Source organism: Aplidium turbinatum, chromosome 17 (genome assembly GCF_918807975.1).
Source record: "Aplidium turbinatum chromosome 17, kaAplTurb1.1, whole genome shotgun sequence".
Classification (NCBI taxonomy): Eukaryota; Metazoa; Chordata; class Ascidiacea; order Aplousobranchia; family Polyclinidae; genus Aplidium; species Aplidium turbinatum.
In genome coordinates this window covers 8,657,157-8,680,156 of record NC_137488.1, presented here as the reverse complement: position 1 = coordinate 8,680,156, position 23,000 = coordinate 8,657,157, and the positions used below count along the sequence as shown (strand labels likewise).

The 23,000-nt window shown below is 37.0% G+C and overlaps 1 protein-coding gene across 2 annotated transcripts; it reads left to right on the top strand.

Moving 5' to 3' along the window:
- Positions 1-689: 689 nt before the first annotated feature.
- Positions 690-5,905, top strand: LOC145786420 (cytochrome P450 10-like). Of its 2 annotated transcripts, none has more exons than XM_082598073.1 (6): positions 690-1,220; positions 1,320-1,498; positions 2,210-2,426; positions 3,149-3,349; positions 3,468-4,031; positions 4,455-5,905. In XM_082598073.1, exons 1-6 carry the CDS (start codon positions 700-702, stop codon positions 4,663-4,665), a joined length of 1,893 nt encoding a protein of 630 aa, XP_082454199.1. In that variant the 5' UTR covers positions 690-699; the 3' UTR covers positions 4,666-5,905. The 2 variants fall into 2 exon arrangements, with proteins under 2 accessions (XP_082454199.1, XP_082454200.1); XM_082598074.1 differs by having other exon boundaries at positions 3,149-3,392; positions 3,553-4,031.
- The last annotated feature ends 17,095 nt before the right edge of the window (positions 5,906-23,000 follow it).

The following is a 23,000-nucleotide window of genomic DNA, read 5'->3' as shown; positions in this document are numbered from 1 at the left end:
CTCCTGCAACAACACAGACGAAACAGCAACATCGTTTCTCATTGCTACGTTCAGCGAGATAAAAGCGTCGACTTGATAATGGATTAGTTTTTGTTTCTTAACATTTTACCTTCCCTAATAAGGAATAAGCAAGATACATCTTTTCAATGTCATTTTCAAATCTCATACAGCAAATCAGTCGCTCTTTACATTAATTCAACGTCTGTAAACGTCCATAGACGTTGAGTCAATGTAAAAACCGTCTAATTTGTTGTCTGGGATGTTCTTCATCAAAGAAAGCCGTAGAAACCGCAACGTGTATTTTATAAAACTTGCTGTTATGAAGACTGGAGATGGCCGAAAGATGAAGTATGTGCGACATCTTCGCTAACCCAACCGCGTTTCTTGTAAACGAGAGAGGACGCATTTGCGTGCGAACGAAACGATAAAACACCTGTGCCTTTTTTACTTCTTTTTGAAGAAAGTGTGACCAGCATGATATAAAAACAGAAAATTGAAATTCTTCTTTAGAGTTTGAAGACAAGTCGCAAACCAGCGAAGTTGTGGCGACTCAAATTATCAAAAATCAGCTTATGGTTGACCAATTGTCTGCCATGTTAAAAAAAGTTAATATATTGATGCAAATGTTCTTTTATAGCTAATCATGCAAAAAAATAACCAAAAAACGTTTTCTTGTTTGCAGATATAAAACTAAGCGAAATGTTAAGCAAAAATTACATCGTCTCCTGTGTGCGATCCAGTCAATGTAGAGGAGTGGGAGAGTGGGTATCCCCTTCTTTGATACACCACTCAAATCTGAGGATGTACCAAAAAGCCATAGGGATAAAAGCAAGCATCAGTGACAAGCACATTAATTTCGATGGAAAAAGAGATCTTTCGCATGCCTCGTCCGTTTGCAAGCACATGCAGAAAGTGAAGAACACCAAGAAATATCACAGCATGGTTTTGGATGACTTAATTCCAACTTCCAACCAACTTCCTGAGCAGCAAAGCAGACTAAAAAGACTAACGAAAATTGCTGCTCAAAATGTCAAGGAACAGTTGGCTTCATTGTTGCTACTCCTCGACAACACGCCATCATCAAATTCAACAAGCAAGCCATATTCCACAATTCCCGGTCCAAGGGGTCTTCCTTTTTTGGGTTCTGCTCTGGAATACACTTTTCTGGGACGGTTTTCTCCAAAAGAATACCACAAGGCATTACGTTCCAGGCATAACAGGTATTTTAAAGCAAAAGCTAGAAGCTGTTTTCTAAGAAAATTAATACCGTATCTAAGTTTTTACGCATTGACTAATATGGTGTCCTTTGGTGTTTGCAGATACGGAAGCATTTTTCGAGAACGTCTATTACAACAAGAATTCGTCTATGTCTCTGACCCTAAGGACATCCGATTACTTGTCCAGAACGAAGGCAGTGCTCCTTCACGTCCGCATCTGGATGCAATCGTTGAGAGCAGGAAGCAAGAGGGTCTTCCAGTTGGGATCACCGCAATGCAAGGTAAACAAGGGTCTTGATTTTAAAAAATGCAGAAATTGAAATCTCAACGAGCATTATTACCAGCAAATGTTTGTTGTTGGACTAGTAAACAATATTTGGAATGAGAATTGCATATGAACAGTCACTGGCTTAATGGGAATCCATCCTATGCTGCCATAATTCAGGAGGAATCTCACACGGGAGACCTGCAAACTTGAAGTTTTTAGTAAAAATTTCACGTGATTGTGAATCATTCTAAGATTTAATAACAACTCAAGATTGAACTAGCCAAGATAAGTTGATTCTATGTATATCTGAGCCCTCAGGGTTGCACGCAAAGCACCAAATACACGAATCAAGCTAACTTTCATACACTCTGTTTGTTCATCACACCCTTTCAGAAATAACTTTCTATAGCCGACGGTATATCAGGTATACAATCTAATACTCTGAAAAGTCTTCATTGAAGAAGTAACTGCATGACATTTATGTGTACTGGTTTGACGTCAGTTAATTTAAGTTGCCTTAATCAGTTCAGACTTTGAAGTACAACTTTACTGTTTCAGGCTGTCGTTGCCGTTTCGATCGCTATGTTATGCTTGTGACTTGGCATTTTGACTCTGACCGCAGAGAAAGCCTCTTAAACCGCAAACGCTTGTGAAAATTGAGATTAGCTCGTCTTGAGGTCCAGCCTGGGAGTAATTTTAAAGCTATTTTTAATGTCAATTTCAGGCGAAGAATGGCTGCGCAACCGAAATGCCATTAATCCTGCTATCTCTGCTCCCAATGTGGTAAAAAAGTACAGATTTGCTCAAAGAGAAATTGCCCAAGACCTTGTGTCTCATATAAAAATTGCACGAGATTCAAAAACAGGAGAAGTTGAAGAATTTGACCAAACACTCAACCGATGGGCCTTGGAATCAATTGCTGTCGCCTTGCTAGATACAAGGTAAGTTATCAAAACTGAAAACAACTTTTACGGTTATTTACATGTCACATGGTCTAACAAATCCAGATTGTTTTTCGCAAGTAAAAAAAATGTCTAGAAAAGTTGTTTTTGTATCTTGTTTCACACCAAAGTAATTTGATCAGGCATATCTGTAGTCACCATATCACACATGCAAAGACGACGTAGTCTCAAATAAAATGCGTCAACTATTTGTCTAGAAGTCAGCATTATTCAGTAGAGCAGAAATCAGTGTAACATTTGTCCATATTATAGTGAGTTTGAGTGTTTATCAGGTTCAAGTATGCAGTATGAACTTGTTTTACTGCAGTACTTAAATGATCTATTTTCTATAAGATAATCATACACTTTAGAATTTCGTGTTTTAAAATGGAATTGACAGGAAAGGAAACTTTTTCTTTGATAGCTTGCAAGAGCGGTTTCATTTTATTGGAGACCGCCCAAGTGGGATTTTGCAAAACAATTAACTCCTACGCTTTAGGTTGGGGGCGTACAGCTAAAATTACATTCTAATCACTGCGTGCTGACTTGCACTTTTAAAATCAAAAAATTACAACTTTGTTATCATAGGGTTAAGCGTGGGCTTATCCAAGCTGCACTGGCGTTATTTTACCTGTTCATCCAACAATTTCATAATATTTAAAACAACAAAGTTAAAGTGATTCAAAAGCGCTTATCAATCAATTGGCTTCCTCTTTTTGCAGGCTTGGTCTTTTGACTCCGGGCTCTTCGAATAGAAACCCAGCAGCAGAACAACTACGAAAATGCATGGATGTATTTTTTGATTACGGAGCCCGATTGACCTTTGGAATGCCGCTGTGGAAATTATGGAACACCAAAGACTGGAAAATATTCCGAAAGGCCCAAAAAGATGAATTTCAATACGCTGGATATTTTGTCGAAAAGTACGTTGTTGATATTATTAACTTTATCACTATTGCTCTGGTTGTAATATTACTTAACCTACTTAGTGGTTTTCGACAATTGAGATTGATTGACCTAATAATTTGTTTCTTTTTGCAGAAGATTGAAAGAAATGGGAAAGAAAACCTGTCCGGTGAAATCATCGGCAACAAAAACGTCTGGTTGTCCGTTTCACAAAAACAAGGGTGATGACAAATCGTTTTCCTGTTTGCTCGATCACGTGATCAACAACAGCGAACTCACCAAAGTGGAAGCGACCACGGTTTGCCTTGAGCTGCTAGCTGGAGGCATTGACACCACCGCAACTGCGGCAGTGTTCACAATGTATCATCTTGCGGAAAATAAATGCCACCAGGATCGCCTCAGAGAGCTCTTAAAAGAAGACAAAGCGGAAAGCACCGATTTGGAAGACTACAATCGAGACCGATCCGAATTCTCCAAGTACCTCAAGGCTTGCATCTGGGAGTCCATGCGTCTTAATCCACTGACGTACGCAAACATGAGAACCACTGAAAAAGACCTTGTTCTATCCGGCTACTCCGTTCCGGCTGGAACCACAGTGAGATACGATTCTCATCTTATGAATCTGGAGGATGAAAAATACTTCCCGGAACCAAAGAAGTTTATACCTGACCGCTGGTTAAACCGCAACTCCCCTCACAGGTGAGAGATTAATGACGTAATTTCATACAAGTCATCGTGTTTGACATTTCTGGTTAGTATAATGTGGTAGGAAGTTTGCTTTTTGCCGATCAAATAACAAATCCTTCTCATATAGTATTCCCAGAATGCCCGAATTGATCTTTGCCTCTGGCAAAGATTAAGATTGCAAATGTAAATTGTGGCGATAAGAGATTGATCGAAGTATATTAAAAACACAAAAATGTGAAGCTTTTGTTCATTTGAAGTCAAGTTAGATGTCAATTTTGACATTTTTAAGTGAAAGGTTTTGTGTGTAAGGACGTATCGAGTTTAAAACGTGTGACATAAAAACATAACGTAACTGTTTTTCAATACTTAAAAATATCTATGATGTAGCAATTTGGTTTATATTGCATAGAAGTTAACGAAATCTTGTTTTGATAGATGTACCGAGCAATTTACTTTCACGCCTTTTGGTCATGGTGCAAGACAATGTCCTGGTCGAAGGGTGGCCGAGCAGGAACTGGACCTTTTGTTTCGTGAACTTCTCCGGAACTTTGACATCGGCTACAAGCACGAGAAAATGGGTACCAAAGTGCGATTGTTCAACCGGGCCGACAAACCGGCAAAATTTGATTTCACGCCGTTGCACTAAATCAAAAGCATTTCATGAAAATAACTCCTCATCTCTTTGATTTGATGTCCTTAAATTTTACTGAAATCTTTGCTTACTGTGAAGAAAAAAAACTACTTTCTTGACCATCTCAACTAAACGAACCTTAAAAGCTTCAATTATTGTAATCAAATTTATATATTTTGAAATTTAATTATTGCTTTTGTGCTTCGATATCAACGCACTATTTATGTACTGTAAACTGTACGCTCCACAATTGCCCCCTTTCCAGTTTTATGCTTTCGTGTGAATGCAGCGCAAATCGTTAATATTTTTTTTTTAAATTGTATGACATGAATAATTGTGTACGTTAAAAAATACTTGTGTTTTTGTTGTTTAATTTATTTAACTTATTTTGTATGCTTTTATATCTTCACACACTTACGCGGCTAAAAGAAGTAGGCTATACAACAATGTGAGACTACAACAAATGCAGAGTCAAGAGACACTGCATTGTTATTTACAACTCAGCTTACACTACAATATTTTGACGCTACCTGACTGTGGGAATTCAAAAGGGTTTCCATCTATAAAACTTTTTTTACTTTTATACATTCTCATGCATCACTATTTTACTAACTAAAGTTTTACGTACAACAGTTTTCTATATTTATTTATTGCTTGGTATCACGTTTTTCATGGCAAAAGAATTGAGTTTGTGAACTGCTTAATGGCAATATGGAAGATTTGAGTTAATGCTAAAACTGCTTAGTTTGATGATCAGAGTTTTTTCATGCGAAATTTTATGTTGTCAACAGTTTAATTTTGTCATTTTGTCGCACAAATCATAAAATATCATCGTATAATTTATCGTTGTTATAAGTTTACAAAACTTGAACGTCTTTTTCAAAAACCATCTTCTGCTTGAACAGTTCCTAAAACTCAAGTCTTCGGTGGTAAACTTTTTGAAGCTGTTTTTATACTTTTTTCATTGTTACTGTTTGCTTGCTTATTTGTTGGTAACCTAAATATTACAATGCAAAAACATGAAGTTAAACTTGTACGTTCAAAAGCACGAATCGGCTGTTAAATCGACGTTTTTAAATTAATTTTATTTCAGCCTACATCTTATTTCAGCGTATAAAGTTGACATGCTATGTTAAACTACATAGACGTGATTGTTTGAGTTTTGGACGATTTTATGATTCGTATATTATTATCAATTTTTATTGTCTTCATGTTTTTTATATCTACCCTGTAATGAGAATAAATTATGTCTAGTGTAGAAGCTTGCATGGTGTAAGTTTTCATCCGTAAGTTAGACAAGCTTTAGGTCTAGACTACGAGCTGTAACAGCACCTCAACGAAACCAATGTAATCTTAGTTAGACAAAGCTGAAAATAACCCGTGCCAAATATCACAAAGTAAAGTTTTCAGATTTTATCCTACAAACCTGTTTCAAATACCATCGTTTTTGCAACGTAATTTTAATGTTAAGCTACCCTCAGTCCCTCACTTACCTTGTCATACAGATGTTAATTCAGCAAAATGATATGTTGCGGTTGCATGCATTATCATACGAGCAAACATGGTTTCTCCGTGAAATTATAACTTTATACACTTTAGGTTTTTGGTAAATACCTGTTTTAGGGTGACATGCTGTAGAATATGCAGAAGATTCTTAAGAGATTGTTGCTTGGAACCTCATTGGAAAGGCTCGACAGCGTCTTCAGATAATTAGGTGCTCAAGGGCAAACTTCATGTCTTTTCGGTCGCATTCACAGCTAAGCTTGCGCTTGGACTCGATAACAAATACTGGCCACGGTAAATTAATGACAGGCTCTCAGAGACACATCAATGACAATATGAACAAGACTGTGTTCAATGAACAAAGCAAGTCTCCATTTTGTTCTTGGTGGTTCTTTTAATAACAGACGCTCACATAGGCTACCGGTACTGTAGAATTTGTAAATATTACTGAATTACTGTATGGGCTAATAATGGCAAAATCATGAGCTTTGATTGTCGTAGTTGTAGATTAGATATGTTGCTTAAACTAGGATAGAACTTGTTAAACAAATGTTAAAACAATACATGCTTACATAGAACTTAGCAGAAGAACTTGGTTGACGCACATTCTTTTGCAACAACAAGCTTTTGCCTAAATCAGATAATATTTATCATCTGATTCTGTATTTGCAATCTTCAGGTCGCTGCGATGAGGTTTATTAATCGATCAAAAAGCAAGATTTAAATCAGCTGGTTGAAGTCTTCAAGTAAATTGAGTGAACGTTTCGCCGTCGTCAGCGTGGCCTAGACGTTTGAATGATAGGGTTACGGAAGGAGTCAATTCGATAAAGTTAGTTCGATACCCACTCCTGCCATTACTCTTTTTTTTCTGTAATTACCAAAACATAGTTCAAAGCAATAATTAACTCTTTGACCGAGTACTGGAAAGATCACAGTGACTGCAGTCAATTCGTTCAAAGCGAAAATTGTCCTATGTTAAAGACAAAGTGTCTACCAGTTAAAACACCCTATCTGCTGCAGCAACCTGCAAATTACAAATATGCCACCTGATTTAAGTCCTTGACGAAGTTAGTCGTTTCGGTCAACAAAGCGTCAGAATAAATGCATAACGTGCTTTAAAACATCTTATGGCAGTTTTTCTTATTTGCACCGTAAAAATTTACATTTCATTTAAATGTTGGCTTGTGCTTGCCTTGTATAGGCTTATGCTCGGCAATTGAATGGCCTGTGCCCTATAGGGAGCATTGACAACTAAATGTTGGTGTATCGATCGTGAAGTTGGCCTTATCTGAATTGGATAAATCATTTTTCAGATGTCGCAATTTGTGAGGCTATATTAGGTCGGGATGGGAAAAGGGTTTAAACGCGTTTAGGTGTGCGTTTACATAAAGTTATTCGACTTCTACGATGCAAGCAATAGAAAATAATGAAGCATGCCATGTTATGCTATCAATCAAACAATAATCAAATTTAAATGAATAAATTCCGCTGCACGAGTAAAAAAAGCTCATTTTAATGCTTCTTGCGGTGCAGAAGCTACAGTAACTTTACGACACCAATAAATTCATAATCTCACTCGGCATAAGTCACGCCCTGAAAAGAATTTGTACCATCTCAATTATCTTGCCAAACGCAGTAAATTTCATTTAAAATTAAATTAACCAAAGTATTTATAACGCAATGATATAATTAAAATAATTCTATAAACGACTTTTATGCTGTCATTAAGAAGGTGAAATCGTTTATCCAGTCATTACATATGAAAGTGGCATAATCTTTTCTTGTCATAAAAGTTATGAAAAACTGTCTAAATGTGGATGAGATAAAGACCCTTTTTAATTTGATTTAAATTTAATCTAACAAAATACCTTTGCTACCACATTTCGAACTAAGCTTTCGTAGGTGACTACAGGCTAGTAGGCTTATGCTAATGTGGTTGTACTCCGCGGCAGTTGAACCACTTTCGAGGTGATGGCCACCAATCCGCATGGCTTATAGAATTTAAAACGCCACATTCTTACTGGTAGAAAACGAACAACTTGAAATCACGAATTGCAATTCAGTGGAACAAACATATGAACACACAATCAAAAAATGATTATGTCGAAAAAAATGTACAGTACAAATATTGCTTGTTATTTTTTGACTTAGGCCAGGTGTTTGTAACACACACAACCCACAAAAATTCAAGTAAGGAAGATATGAAACCGAAATACCAAGATTTAACTTTTTTTTTAAAGAACATTTAACGGAGCGTAATCTGTTCTCAATGAGTAATTAAGAACAATGTGAAAACACGAGGCTGCACAGTTTGTGTTTTCTGTTTTGCATGACAGTGTGTCAATGTTTGTATTTTCAATCAACACTTTTACTTACTTTCACAAAAAGATACAAGTCTGCTGTAAATTTAAGTTTTTTTTTATAGTTAACTGGACCTGGAATTGAGCCCAGACCTAGGGGGTAGTCAAGGGGACAATTGCCCTGCCCGAAATATATTAAATAAAAATTTCACACATCGTTAAAGTATTATTTGACAAAGTTTTATTATTGATTTAGGTTGAAAATACCCTCAGAATACGCAATTTTAATGTGTGTTTTTTTCAAGTTATTTCAAAACTAAAAGCACCCCAGACACTACCCTTTAAAACTCGATACTTTTTTTTTAATAATTTTAAAACCTCTTGTAGGGAAAGCTACTGCACATACCAAAAGCACCAATGCCATCAGTCGAAATGTTGATTAAAGTTTGAGCGATGGAAATTGAAAAGGGAGTTAGGATAGATGGTACGACTTGACTTTTCTGTAGCAATTTTATAAACATGCATTTAGTTCACTGTACTTGAAAGAGACGTCAAATTATAAGCTACAATTGTAAGTATAATAAAGTGTTTCTGGTGTCTCTTAAACCTCCGTTCTGGCTTCTTGCTTTTGGAAGAATTGCAGATTTAAATTTTATTAGGATTCATATTTAAGGATGCAGCCAAATGAATAAAATTGGTAAATGAAAAGAGCAGGTTTAAAAAGTAAATAAAATTTATTTGTAGAGCTTTACAGCTTACATTTATAAGCTTCGGGTTTTTTCGCTTCTACTTTTTTTCTTGACCTTTGCTATGTTTCGCATGTCTTGTTTTTGTTGTAATGGTCGGGAATTAAAATGAACTAAACTGACAAAAATGTAGTAACGTTGACAAGAATGGGATAGGAGAAGAATTCTTATTAGTAACCACAGGATGACACACATCGCTATCACATGTCAGCAGCTGTTGATGCAGTATCCAGGCAGCAAATCAACCATTTTTACATTGATTTAACGTCTGCAGACGTTAAATCAATGCAAAAACGGTTGATTTTCTATATGCAAGTGGTTGTGCAAGTGAAGTTACAGTTTTACGTAGTTTAGTAATAAACAAATGTTATTTTTACGTAAAATTTGCATCAAAATACTGTTTTTTATTGTGAATGCTCTGATAGCTTCATTATTTTTCCGAGTTTCCGCGTTGGGGTACATTGTTGTTGGTGTCAGGGTTAACTCAATGCGTTGTGTGGAGCACAGTATTCAAAACTTTGGTTCGTTGGATAAATTCATAGAATTCCCACACAATTTCAAAACTCAAAAAATTCTTTAGGTACGCAGAAAGAAAACAAGTCAGTTTCGCATATCCCGTTTAAATACTTTAAACTCAATTGCACAGGAAAAAAGAAACGGCAAACTACTGACTGCGAGCCAGCAAGCATTCTATCATCGTGAATATACATTTGAATAAATTTGGAAATTATGTTCGATCTGAAAAGATCGATTTTGCATGCAATAAAATTTCATCATCAACGAAATATGTCGCCTGGGCTTCATACTGTACATCTGTGTCCATCAAAAGTCAAAACCAACATCTTGCGTTGATATGTTGCGTAACTTTATTGTTGCAAAGAATTGCGCAACTGTTTGATTGCCTTTCATGGATAAGCTCCATCATTGCGTTCCCAGTGCTATATTTACTATATGAGTAATGCTGGTCGGTGTTGACCAAAGATAGTCTACGATCTATGGTGGAAAGGAACTGGGAAACAACGGAAAGTCCCTCCGCATCACAGTGCACATACACAACGTTTTCGACGTCTGGGCGATCAAAAATAGGCTGCAATCAATGAAATAAAATGTTTGAAAGCGAATGTTTTAATCTTTCAAGAAGTGAGGTTTAGAAAGTACGCCTCAACATCAATAGTCTGTTACAATGTACGGTTACGACTTACAATTAGCCTGCACATATAAAGGCGTACAAACCCCGGGAAACGCTTCCTATACGTAGTCCAGCACAGCAGCCATCTATCGATACACACAGTTACACATTGTTGATTTCTAACAGTTTAGGCCTACAAGTTTTGTTTACAATTTAAGCGCATGTATTCATACATAGCCTACTTAAAGATGCCTAGTTGAAGCCGTGACCTTTTTTTAGACATACTTCTCCGTGTTTTTTAACTTCAAAGGCATGCGTCATTAAACTGTGTTCAATTCTCATATGTTTTCAACAGGAAATACGATTTGGTGGTATGAATAAGTTGGGCAATAAACAATATACTGTAGTCCAAGCTAGCAAGATGCTTTATGTTACATTGATTCAACGTCTGCTAGCTGGGATAAAAGCCTTGACTTTTCCGAAGACATTTTTTTTTAATTTTAAAGAATCTCCAAAACAGTGATTCTTAACCTCAGTTCAGTTCAGTTCAGTTGTTTTTTTTATTTCTGACCATCATATCAAAACAATACACGTCAACATAGCAAAGGTCAAGAAAAAGGTAGAAGCGACAAAACGCGAACGTTAAAACGTGCTTGTGATCGAAGTAAGTTATTGAGTTGAAAAAAATTTGGCACGGTCGCAACACCTTCAGAAAAATTTAAGATATAAAGGGAAAATAAAAAAATAAAAAATGTTACAAAACAAATAAACATATATAGGCTATAACTTTATTAGCCTACATAACTTTAGCTGATATATTGAAGATTTGTATGGACAGTTGCTATGAAGATCGGCCATGGTGCGTTATCAAGAGTGCTGATGGTCGTAAGGGGAACACGTCTTGATGCGTTTAGCTCATAGCAAAGAGCAAGGCAGGCAAAGAAAACCCCACAAAGAAATCCTACCACGGGCAAAGCCATTTCAAGCGCAACGCACCAGGCCTTGCACGACTCACAAAATAAATAGGCTATAACTTGACGACATGAAACAATGACAAAAAACAAATAAATCAAACTAGCAAAAAACAACATTATCATCTTGCGGAAATTCAATTATACCCAGGGAAGTTATGTCTCAAAGATATCAAGCGTGCTTTGGTAAAAGTTGCGTTGATACAGCGATAATTTTAGACCCCTGTCAGCTAAACTCGCCACTTCCACACCGATCCAACGGTGGCTAACGTTGAATTAATGCAAAAATGACAGTCATCGCCAGCTGGGATGTAGTAGTGGTATGTCCCAGTAATATGATAAATTTGGGTTGCCGTATGTTTTACACGTTAAACCATATTAAAGTGACAAAAAATATCCAATTTGGCATATTACGTTAAAAAAATAGATAAACAATCAGACAATAGCATGACGATCCAGTCCAAGATATTGAAATAAAACAACTGGTTGGAGCACATGGCCACCGCTTCACCGAAAGATGGAGATTGGTCAAAAAGGATGGAAAAACTTCTGCAGACTCTGTAGAACTTCTGTGGACAAAAAACACAAGAACCAGAAGGCCAGTAGGAGTAGGCTACTTACAATCTTACTATTTTGCTAATAAATCTACACACATTGGCTAATCATTGCTGGGCAATAAAAAAAAAAAATATTAGTATGTTTGGTGCATGATGTAATACTTAGATGGGATTATTTCAAGGAAGATTTAGCTTGTTTATTTTTGATTTAAAGCCTTTTACAGTTTTACATTCATTTCTTATAGTAGTTGGAAGCTTGTTCCAAACTGTTGGCCCCATGTACCGTATTGATTGTTTGCAAGTGTTAATTCTGCAATATATCGGAATATAAGGAGAATTACTTCTTGTTGTTAGGCTACTTGATTGTTTACACATAAGTATATCATTGAATGTTGTGGGAAGCAGCTTTTTTGAATATTTAAACATGAAAGTTGCAATCTCTGTAGTTTTCATGTGGTTAATTGATTTTAAATTATTGAGTTCCATTACACCTTTTATGCTTTTCTCGAACGCCTCTTTTTAACAATAATATACAGTATTTACAATCAGGCTACATCTCCTTACATATTTTGAAAAAACAAATGCAAGCGCCTCAGCTTTTATAAAGCGCTCTGGTCTTGCAAAGTTGACTACCTTGATAATTAAGTTCAGGACATCCTTCATTGCTTTACTGGATGTAAAGTTTTGGATGCTGAGGCTCTTCGATAAATTATGCAATGAGTGTTAGGCCTAACGCTTAAAAGATTTTACTCTTTTTGTTTTAACATAGGCTATCGTCGTCGTGTGAGCCTCTGGGGCCGAGGGTCTATCCTTTTACCACCCCAGATACACGATGTTCCCGGACTACACTGGAAGGCTACTAGAGAGCAGCCAGTCTTTGGTTTCATCATTCATGACACGCAGACCTTCCACTCCGTTAGGTGACTTGAAGATAGAACAGTCATTGATGATGTGGTCTGCGGTCTGTTCCTCGGCACCACATTCACAGGAGGAGGAAGAAGCCACTCCCCATTGGTGCATGGTTGAGCGGAAAAGCCCGACGCCCGTACGAAGACGGTTGAGGCGCACCCATGCCTGTCTAGGTAGTGTTAGGCCGATGGGGCGTGTGTCGGCGTCGGGGATGAACGAATGGAGTCTGGTGGCGCTTGACTTCCATTCAGAACTCCATTTATGGTCCGCCCAAGTAGCCGCAGAGATGTCTTGTACATCAGCTTCGTTGGTAAGAAGTTGAGCGGCTGGCACGAATGGGTGTCTTGATTTCAGTCGACGGGGGTGCCCGTTTGAGAGAGCAGAGATCTTGTGGTGGAGAAGGTGGTTAGGCTCCAGTGCCTGTCGACCGAGGGACAGAGTGGCTTCTTCGCGACGAAGCTCAGCGGGTTGGATGCCAGCGAGAATGAGGAGATTGTCCAATGGTGTGGGACGCAGGCATCCGGTCACTGTGCGCAGGGCGCTGTTTATGGCAGTGGCTTGATGTGGTGTGATGTGGCTTGATGTGGTGGCAGTGAGCACTGCGGCACCAAACAGGTGCACAGTACTCTGCTGAAGAGTAGACAAGGGCTAAGGCTGCTATACGTAAAGTGTCAGCCCTCGCCCCTCAGCTAGAGCCTGCCAGGCGCTTGAGTAGCGCAGCCATGATGAAAATATAGGCTATGATGAAACCAGATTGCAGAACAAGGGCAACAAATGCTCTGTCTGCATAATCTATACAGCCTTACTTGTGATTTCTAGTTCTTAAATTATAAATGGCAAAAAATTTCGTTCAGGACATTGAGATTATTGCAAAAAGATTAAATATAGTTGGAAAGCTCACGCCCCATAACAAGTGGAAGAACCACTACTATAAAAGTTTTCAATAACATTCAAAACTTTTTTTAATAAAAGCAAACGAAACGTGCAAACATATTATGCAGATCCCCAACAAAGATTGTTTAAGATGATGAAACAAGCAATTCAAATCATTAGTTATAAAACACAACCGATTGTACACCATGAAAAAACTTTGCAGTCAAGATCATTTGGTCAAGGATAATCCCTAACCAAAATATGTTTTGTATCTATGACTGTGTCTGTATGTATTGATTATCGAATATATACAAAAAATAGTACTTCATACCACCAAGGACATTACGTCTTTTCCATTTAGCATTTTCCAACACTTTACTTTGACAATCGATTTGTCGTATTTGTAAATTCAAACAGGTTTTGTTTATGCAAGAAAGTATAGTCACCCATTTTAAAATAGGTTATGCTTTGTTCAAAGAACAACTACGGTACGGTATTTGATTCCGAGTTTTATTTTTGCTGAAAGTTATGTCAATGTTTTGATTTGAAAATGTAAACTACTTTTGGACATGGTGTTATTTTCAAGCTTGAATTTTTCGAACTGAAATTAATTTTTCAGAAAACCAATGAATATAATCATCGCTTTCAGGTGAATGTCGCGTCCAAAGCCTTACGATAAAACTATCGCTAAAAGCAAAAATAAAACCTATAGCCTAGCCCTATAACATGCTTGCTTCTGGGTAAGCAACAGAAAAATTAATTTGACTTTCCAGTTGTTATTAGACATTTAAGAAGCCCAACTGTTTGTTAATATTAGATATGACAGATAGAAAATGCACCAGTCATGGCAAGGAAATCACTTATTTTTTTTTACAATTATTTCAAGAATTGAATGACAATTCGCAAAACACCCACCATGTGGCTCCGAAAAAATATTTGTACTGTATAATAATATGTGATCACAAACAAGCAAAAGGTCAGCAACCTGCTATAATGAGCGGGTCTATGCACTTAAAAATCAGACTACCTTTTTGGTAACACAAAATGCTTGATTTCCAGGGCTTTAGCGACAAACCAAATACCCACAAGGATAAAAAGGATAAAAATACTAGATCTACTATATTCAGTTGCAAGTGTTCAGTTACATTGGTGCAATCGCGCTGGCTGCACATCGTTGCAGAATCTGTCTCGAATGCAGGGCATTTCAATGCAGCAAGCAAGGTCTAAAAACCAAGCAGTTTGATTTCGACTGAAAATGTCAAAGCAATCTCCATGTAAATTCTTAAAAGGTTATTCAGTATTATGTCAGTAAAATTCTGCTTCGATAAAATCGACAAACCCACTTTGAAAACAATTAAGTTGCGTTGTAGTAGGCGTACGAAACCAAGAAGTGAAAACACAGCACTGCAGTGACTTTAAAGCAGTCGATAGCGTTACAAGGACAAAGAGGCACGTTCAGACCAGGTACTGAATCTTTTAGAGGTCCAAAAAATGGAAGAAAACAATGCAAATTTTTTGAATTTCTATTGTGATAAGTGATATAATGATATAAAGTCTGCAATTTTTGAAGACAACTTATTTTTGGTGAAAAATATGTTCTTCCTTGCTTCTAGCTCCTGAAGTATTGTCTTGTTTTTTAAGATGTCTTGCATCTTCTCATTAACATTGAGCCCAAATTATCACTTCAAAGACCCGATGTAGTTAAATCAATCTTGTTCCTACATCATTTTAGTGGCCATTGTTAAAAATATTAAGCTTGTACGTCGTTAATCTTGATAAAATACTAATAACTTACTTAAGTCTGACTCGTGGAAAGGTATCACCAATAGAGTATTTCTTAATAATGCAAAGTAGCCTATTACACGCATTAACAAACACGTGATCACATATATTCTCAGGAACTGGATTACATCTTACCGCTATTAGCGTCTTGACGTAACGTATTACTAAAGTTTTTTTTTACTTTTGTTTTTTCATTGTTTCTGATAGTTTTGCTCAAGGCGTTAGGCTATATATTGCTTGTTGAGACGACGACGTCTGCTTTTTTACATTACCAATAAAGGAAACGCCTCAATTTGAAGAAATAAATAAATGATGTATTTTTACAAAGCTACGGTACGCTTTTAAACATTCTTTTCAAGGGCGTGTTGTGAATGACCACTGCAGAGCACTTATGTTAAAGGTACAACAAAACGTCAAATTTAAAGCGGTAACTAGGGCTACCTTCAATCGATGAAAAATTGACGTAGATCTGAAAAAACATTAATGGCTCATTTGCAAAATGGCTAAATTGACAAAAGCGGTCGAGCAAGTTCCGAATGGCAGGAAATTAAAGAATCATACCTAACTTTAAAATTAATGATGGGTTCATAAAAAAGTGTTCAAAGTTCAGAAAGTAGTTTTAAGTTAGTACACAGCACCCATTGAGGATCGATGGTAAACGACATTCTTTCGGTAACTATTTCCTTCTGTTGTATCCGAGTTCTAGAGTCTATTATTTGTTTTTAATATCATCCCAAGTTCCAGGCTACATTCAAAGACTAAACATGTCCATTTAAATTTTTAACACGGCAACTTTTTTTACTTATTTACGCGGAAGTTTTGTAGCAGGCTGTTTTAGTGTTTCAAACAAAAGAAGTTGTAATCATTGTCAATAATTTGACGGTAGCCTAAAAGGTTTATTTGAAAGTAGATCCATCCCTTTGCTATCATTTTTATCACCCACGTTTATAATCCAATTGTTTGTCGCCTGGTACGTACTTTACGTGTTTTATCGCTTCACCAGCATTTTGATAGTTGAAAATATGATTTTTTAGCAGTCTTCAAACTACTTGCAACATGACTGTGGAAATGAAGTTCTAGTGATCACTCAATTGAGAAGCTTCGATGATTCATGAACGAGAAAGCAGATTTGAAAAAAAACTGCCTATTGCATATCTAGGGTTTCTGAAATTCTATTTTTTAGTCATCTAATTCCACGAATTCTGATTGTACTATTCAATTTTATGAAATTATCTGCAGCAAACTGGTTTCAAACTTTTTGTTTAATGTCACATGGCGTGATGTTCCATTCAGATAAAGCGTTGCACGGTTTAATTTAGGCAAAGATTGAAAAACACAGAAAAGTTGGTAAACATTCATTAACAAGCTTCATGACTTAACTTTGCTGACTGTTCCTGTTTCGTTGAAAAACAAAATCCATAAACAACATCTTAAAACTCTGGAGTTAAAGCTACAACTGTTTTGCTTGACCGCAACTACGTACAATATGGTGATAAATAATCTAGCTGCTCTAGCACGTGATTTGGATTTCGTTCATTTTATTCCTTTCTTGTAAAATGACTGGCGATGTTGTGTTTCCATTTCAGTCAAGCAATTGTTGTAACTTGGTCGTCTCTGCAACTCCCAGACTAAGTTCAAAAAAATGAGAATTTTTTTATTAAAAACTGTATTGATTGCGTCATAACGTACACTGAAAACGTTGATAAACTGTGAATCAAAGAAAATGGAAACATGTGCTATATTATAAAGCAGGCAAAATGCCTCAGACTTAATTGATCAACTTAAACACAAGGTAAACAGAAACCGAAGGAAAGAGGTAAGCAAATTAGCGTTTCAACTGTAGAATACACATACAAAACCGAACAATCGTCCGGTTTTGTAGTCAAGATGCTGCCAGTAAGAAAACTACATAAAGAAAACGTTGCTTAACGTAAACATCCGACGCTTCCACAATAAATTTTAGACCAACTATGACGTTTGGGATGTTTGCGTTTTTTTGTGATTTCTTCCATGCAGGATCTGTAGACACTTGGTCTCTGATCGGTGATGACGATACAACTATGTCTAGGATTTGATGGTGAAAAGAGCTTAATTTGATTTATCATCACCTGAGAAAAACATCATGTGAACGTAGCTTGCCAATATGACGTCCATAAAACTATAGACAATTTTAATTACTCGACATTAAGATATATAATCATTGTTAGAATCCAAGTAGGCCAATACAGCAAGAACAAGGTGCATAAAATGTTATTTTAAACATGGCAGGCTGTTCTAAAACTTAGTCTTGATTTATTTGTAACTTGACTTCTATTGGGGGTGTTGGAGAAAAATAAAGTTCATAAATCAGATTTACTGTAAAAATTATAGCCTCTTACAGTTGTGCCACTGAACAATACATTACACATAGCCTACTGTAGTAGGTGAAGAGTTGGTTAGTTTTGTATAATGCATTGACGCAGTGACGTACGGTGAACATTTTCTTGGGTGTTCACATTTTTTAGAAAGCTTTCGAAGACGTGCTTGATTTTCACAGGGACTCTTTATATTATATCAGCTTATTTGGATATGATTTAAACAGCTATTGAGAAAACGGCAAACTTAGCATGTGTCTAAAGCCTGCTGAAAAAAAGTAAACACCCAAAAAAATGGTCACCGTCGCCATTGCATTAAGCGACCGCAAAGTCATTTTTAAGATCCAGAATAAATTCAAGAATGTGTAGCCTGTAGTGGGATCTCTTTTCCTAGTTCTGCGTTTAAAGCTGCACTGCACAAACTTAACAAAATAAAGAAGTGTTGCAAAAGCGCCATCTACCGCCAGGCATTTTAAGAATCAATAAATGTAAAATAATTTATCTCAACCAGCTTCGGCTTCTGGTGGTCTTGGATATGATTCCGGCTCCATAACTTATCATTTAAAATTACACAATTACAGATAAATTGTAAATTGTGTTTTTCACTGTGCATAGTTAACACGCGTTTACATACTATTAAGATACGGACGACAGCTATGCATTTAATTCAGCTAAGCTATGCTTTCACAATATGTGCGCTTGTTCATCTGAGTTGACCGAAAATTAAAAATCAAACCATAATACACTTCACACTTGGTTGATAATATTCATCAATTGATCGATTTGATCTTTATCGTTGGACTGGTGAAGCTTCTTCTAGAGCTTAATCTTGGCAGTTTCGCATACTTGTAGAGGCTTTGAATGACCAGTCACTGAGATTGGTAGAGTGAAGTTTCCGATTGTTGAAATGTTGTTGCCGTGGAAATATTCCATCCACTAGGTGCCGCTGAATGAAGAGTAGTCCTGAAATGCGTTGCTCATGCGCACACCCCGAGACTCGAACCAGCGCCGCTCGACCTTGAGTTGTGCGTGTAACCACTGAGTCAACGGGCCACCAAACGTTCAACATTGAAAGCATCTGGAATGTGAGTCATCAGCGTCCATAACGTCAGGCACAGATTTGTGAAGTCGAGTGTAGATTCTTTTTGTGACCGCAATCGCATATTTATTTTTCCATAGACCTGGTTTAAGGTTAGTTTGAAATTTGTCTCAAGGCTGTCTGTAACTCGGCCACTAGTTAGATTTTGGCGCAAACTCCGTTTCTTGAAACATAATACAAACAAAAAAGGAAAATTTTTCACATTTACCTTATCAGAGAACAATTTAACCCCCTTGTTTATGTTCTGCCCCAATTTAATCCCCTAACGCATGCAGCCTAATCAGCCAGAAAAACGATTTTTTTTTTACATAAATACAACTATACAACTCGTAGAACACACAGGACAAACTAGAAAACAATTTTTCTCACCTTAAATGGGACAAAATTTATTGTTTTTTAGACAAATTTTCTTTCACTTAGCAGTCTGTTTGAGTTTGGCTTTGCTGCTATATTGACAAAACGAAATTAGAATTATTGATCTCAGACAATCGTCATACTCCACAATCATGACCTGCGAAGTAACATGACAGAAACCTCAATGTTTGGTTTATAACAAACTAAAATCTACTAGACAGCATTCATGGCATGGACCACGTTTTAGAGTAGTAGGCTATATGAACTATTTCATTAGTTTACACACTGTTACAAAAAAGCATAGGTTGCACCATGGCCACCGTTGCACTAATTGAAAAACAGAGATGCGTTTTAAAATATTTGAGAAATTAAGTTTGATAGAAAAGTATTGTTACTCTTCCTTCCATGAAAGAAAGTGTGAATTAACTTTGACATCACAAAAACGTAATTTGGTAAAAAACTCATTATTATCCATTCATGAAGATTGAAGACTATGATTTCATAAATGGCTTGTCAGTGGAAACTGTTCTATTTCTTCTAAAAACGATAATAAAAATAAGAAGAATGAACATATATGTGTGATCGAAACGGTGCTTTGCTGCAAGTATGTGTAGTATCAACTTATTTTACAATTTTTACGAAAGCTACTGACGCCTCTACCATTGACATATCACTGTATATTGTATTGTTTTGCTCTGATTTCTAAAACTTTTAAATTGTTGACTGTGCTTTTTCAATAGTTTAAGTTTTTAAAAATATCACTCGAATATCTAAAGACAATTCTTTTTTAAAACAAAACTGATCTACCTGTGTTGCCCAGAAATTAACATTCTTAAAGTATTAGGAAATCCAATAAAAGCTGTGCGAAAACTATTGACGATTATGTCGGCCTAACTGTGAAGATACAAACAGATTGATGGATCTTGCAATTATAAAAAACTAAATTAAAATGCTCTTTGTCGCCCCTTGTCGGTATATAAAAACTAAATCTAGCTGCTCCAGTAGGTTTGATTTTGAATCTTCATCCTCGGACTGACAAAGCCTTGATAGGTTATTCCTGGTAGTTTCGCATACGTGTAGAGGCTTTTGACGCCGGGCCGGTTACCGAGATTGGCAGAGTGAAGTTTCCGATTGTTGAAGTGTTGCTGCCGGCGATTATTCCATTCATTAGGTGCCGCTGAATGGAGAGCAGTCCTGAAATGCGTTGCTTAAGCGCACACCCCGAGAGTCGAACCAGCGCCGCGTGATCTTGATCAGGGCGCGTAACCACTGAGCTAACGGGGCGCAAGTAAATTAAACTTGATTGATTGAATCTTTATCCTCGGACTGGGAAAGCTTCTTCGAGGCATTTTTGTATATGTGTAGAAGCTTTGAATCACTGACGCAGGCCCGGTTACCGAGATTGACAGAGTGAAGTTTCCGATTGTTGAAGTCTTGTTGCCGGGGAATTATTCCATCCATTAGATGCCACTGAATTGAAACCATTCCTTACGTACGATGCTCAAGCGCACACCCCGAAAGTCGAACCAACGCCGCTTGATCTTGAAGCTTCTTTGTTCAGGAAGTCATGCTCTAAGCCAGGGTTGTCCAAAGCCTGGCCCGCGGGCCGCATGCGGCCCGCGACCTCCTTCAATGCGGCCCGCCGCCTCCTCTAGAAAACTTTTAAAAATTACCGTATATCCTCGCATATAAGCCGACCCTAGAAAAACAACCTTAAAATGGTAAATTTATAAAAATCCGCATATAAGTTTTATGTTTAATTTGTAATGAAATGATATCTGTTATGAAAGAGTACAATGTACAACGACACTACAGCACTCTTCATGTCACTGGCTATGATAAATACACTGGTGAGGCGCGGCGAGCCCTACTCAATGATCTCAAATCAAACCTGCGTAAGCGTCAAGAAAACATGTTTCAATTAGTGAAGCCTTCGTCTTCTACAACCATTGCTTCTTATGATGTATCACTTTTGATGGCTAAATCCAAAAAACTTCAATGTATTCAATGCTCCGCTGACTATAACTATATCAGAAGCCGATGACGATTTGCAGCTTGAATTGTGTGACTTGCAAAGTGACCAGTTTTTATTAAGCAAAGCTACACTGCCAATCACTCAATTTTGGCCTCTTCTTTCTGAAGAGCATTATCCTAATTTACGCCGTTTTGGATTGCACTTGCTGTCAATGTTTGGCAGTACCTACCCTTTGTGAAGCAGCATTTTCCGCAATGAAGTCGATTAAATCCAAAGAGAGGAATCTACTTAAACAAACATCTCTCGAAGCCTGCCTTCGTTTAGCCTTAACCTCAGTTGACATTGACACAAAGGAGCTGGCTTCCAAAATGCAGGCACACCCATCTCACTGAATTTTAAGTAAACTGTACCGTTTTACGTACTTCCTTAAATATTTTTTACGAATAAATTTATGGTTTATTCTTATTTATACTTGTCAGTTATTTTTAAGGTTTCCTGGTCTACTGACGTTGCTTAAAATTTCCAAAACTCTCTTATTCGTAGTATTCACATCTTAGCTTCTTTAATCTATTCCCCAATATGTTTTTATGATAAATATAAAGATTCATTTACACATGTACGTGTTTTACTTTACATCTGGTACGGTGAGACAGTGTATAAGAGGAAAAATGTCAACTGCGGCCCGCGATCTAATTTCCTTGCCGAATGCGTCCCGCGTCCCATAAAGTTTGGACAACCCTGCAGTCTAAGCTATCGGGGCGGACTCGAAGGAAAACGAAATATTTTCCCGCTGCAATAATATTATCAGGGTTTGTCTGAATTTAATATGAAAATGAATGGGATTCGTTTGATTTTTGCACGATAAAAATGCAACTATGTGCATGCGAGATGGCTAAAAGCGTTTTATGCAAGGGAGTGCAGGAGAAATGTTGTAGGTCTACCATGGTTCAAAAAGCATAAACAGATGAGATGGCGCGTCAAATGCTGAAAAAAATGCAAAAAGTTATTATGTGCTAATTGTTTTTGAACTTAAAGCCTAATTAAGACCGTTCATTGAAAATCCCTTCTTTTTTGTTCAATTAAGGGTGTATCCTTACTTGTTAGTAGCCCTTTAGTGCATTTTCTGTCAGTGATCCGACTGTTATGGCAAAGCAGTCACGAAAAATTGATCAAGACCTACAACAACAAAAAATGTAGATTTTTTTAACCTCCATGGAAGATTATTGTTTTAAGAAGTGACCGCCGCTAGACAGCACTTAATAATTAACAACAGATGTTTAAAAATACTGTAAATGTGTTTGGGGTGGGATATTAAGGAAAGTGTTGTATTCAGATAGAGCATTGAACGGTAGACTAGTATTTAACTTGCACTGTCTAACTTAAAATTATGAAATCAAATTGCATTTTTCCAAACTACGGACATTGTTTTTGCGTGACCTCATCCTATATTTCATACACAGTTTCCTTTTTTATAGCAGCCATAGTTGCACTTCCCTGCTTGCAAATTGATTTCCTATTACTTGAAGCTACCATTTGTGGACGTTAGAATGTACTATGACTTGCATAAGCTCAGTGAAGAACTAGGTTTTAATCACATCACTTTGTCGAACAAGGTGTTTTACACCTCGCCACAGGCATATCAGAGACTTTGGCTGTGACTGCCGCTCAAGTAGCTTATTTAACGCAATGAAATCCATGGATAAGTTCTATATGTCACAAAACCGGAAACGACATTCGCTGAAAGATCTTAGCTGTTGTTGTTCTGTTCAGAGATTTCGTTCTGAAAGATACACCCAGG

Coding starts and splice junctions, on each gene's coding strand:
- LOC145786420 (XM_082598073.1), top strand. CDS start 700: ATGTTAAGCAAAAATTACATCGTCTCCTGTGTGCGATCCAGTCAATGT. Junction 1,499..2,209: donor TGGGATCACCGCAATGCAAG/GTAAACAAGGGT, acceptor TGTCAATTTCAG/GCGAAGAATGGCTGCGCAAC. Junction 4,032..4,454: donor AACCGCAACTCCCCTCACAG/GTGAGAGATTAA, acceptor TTGTTTTGATAG/ATGTACCGAGCAATTTACTT.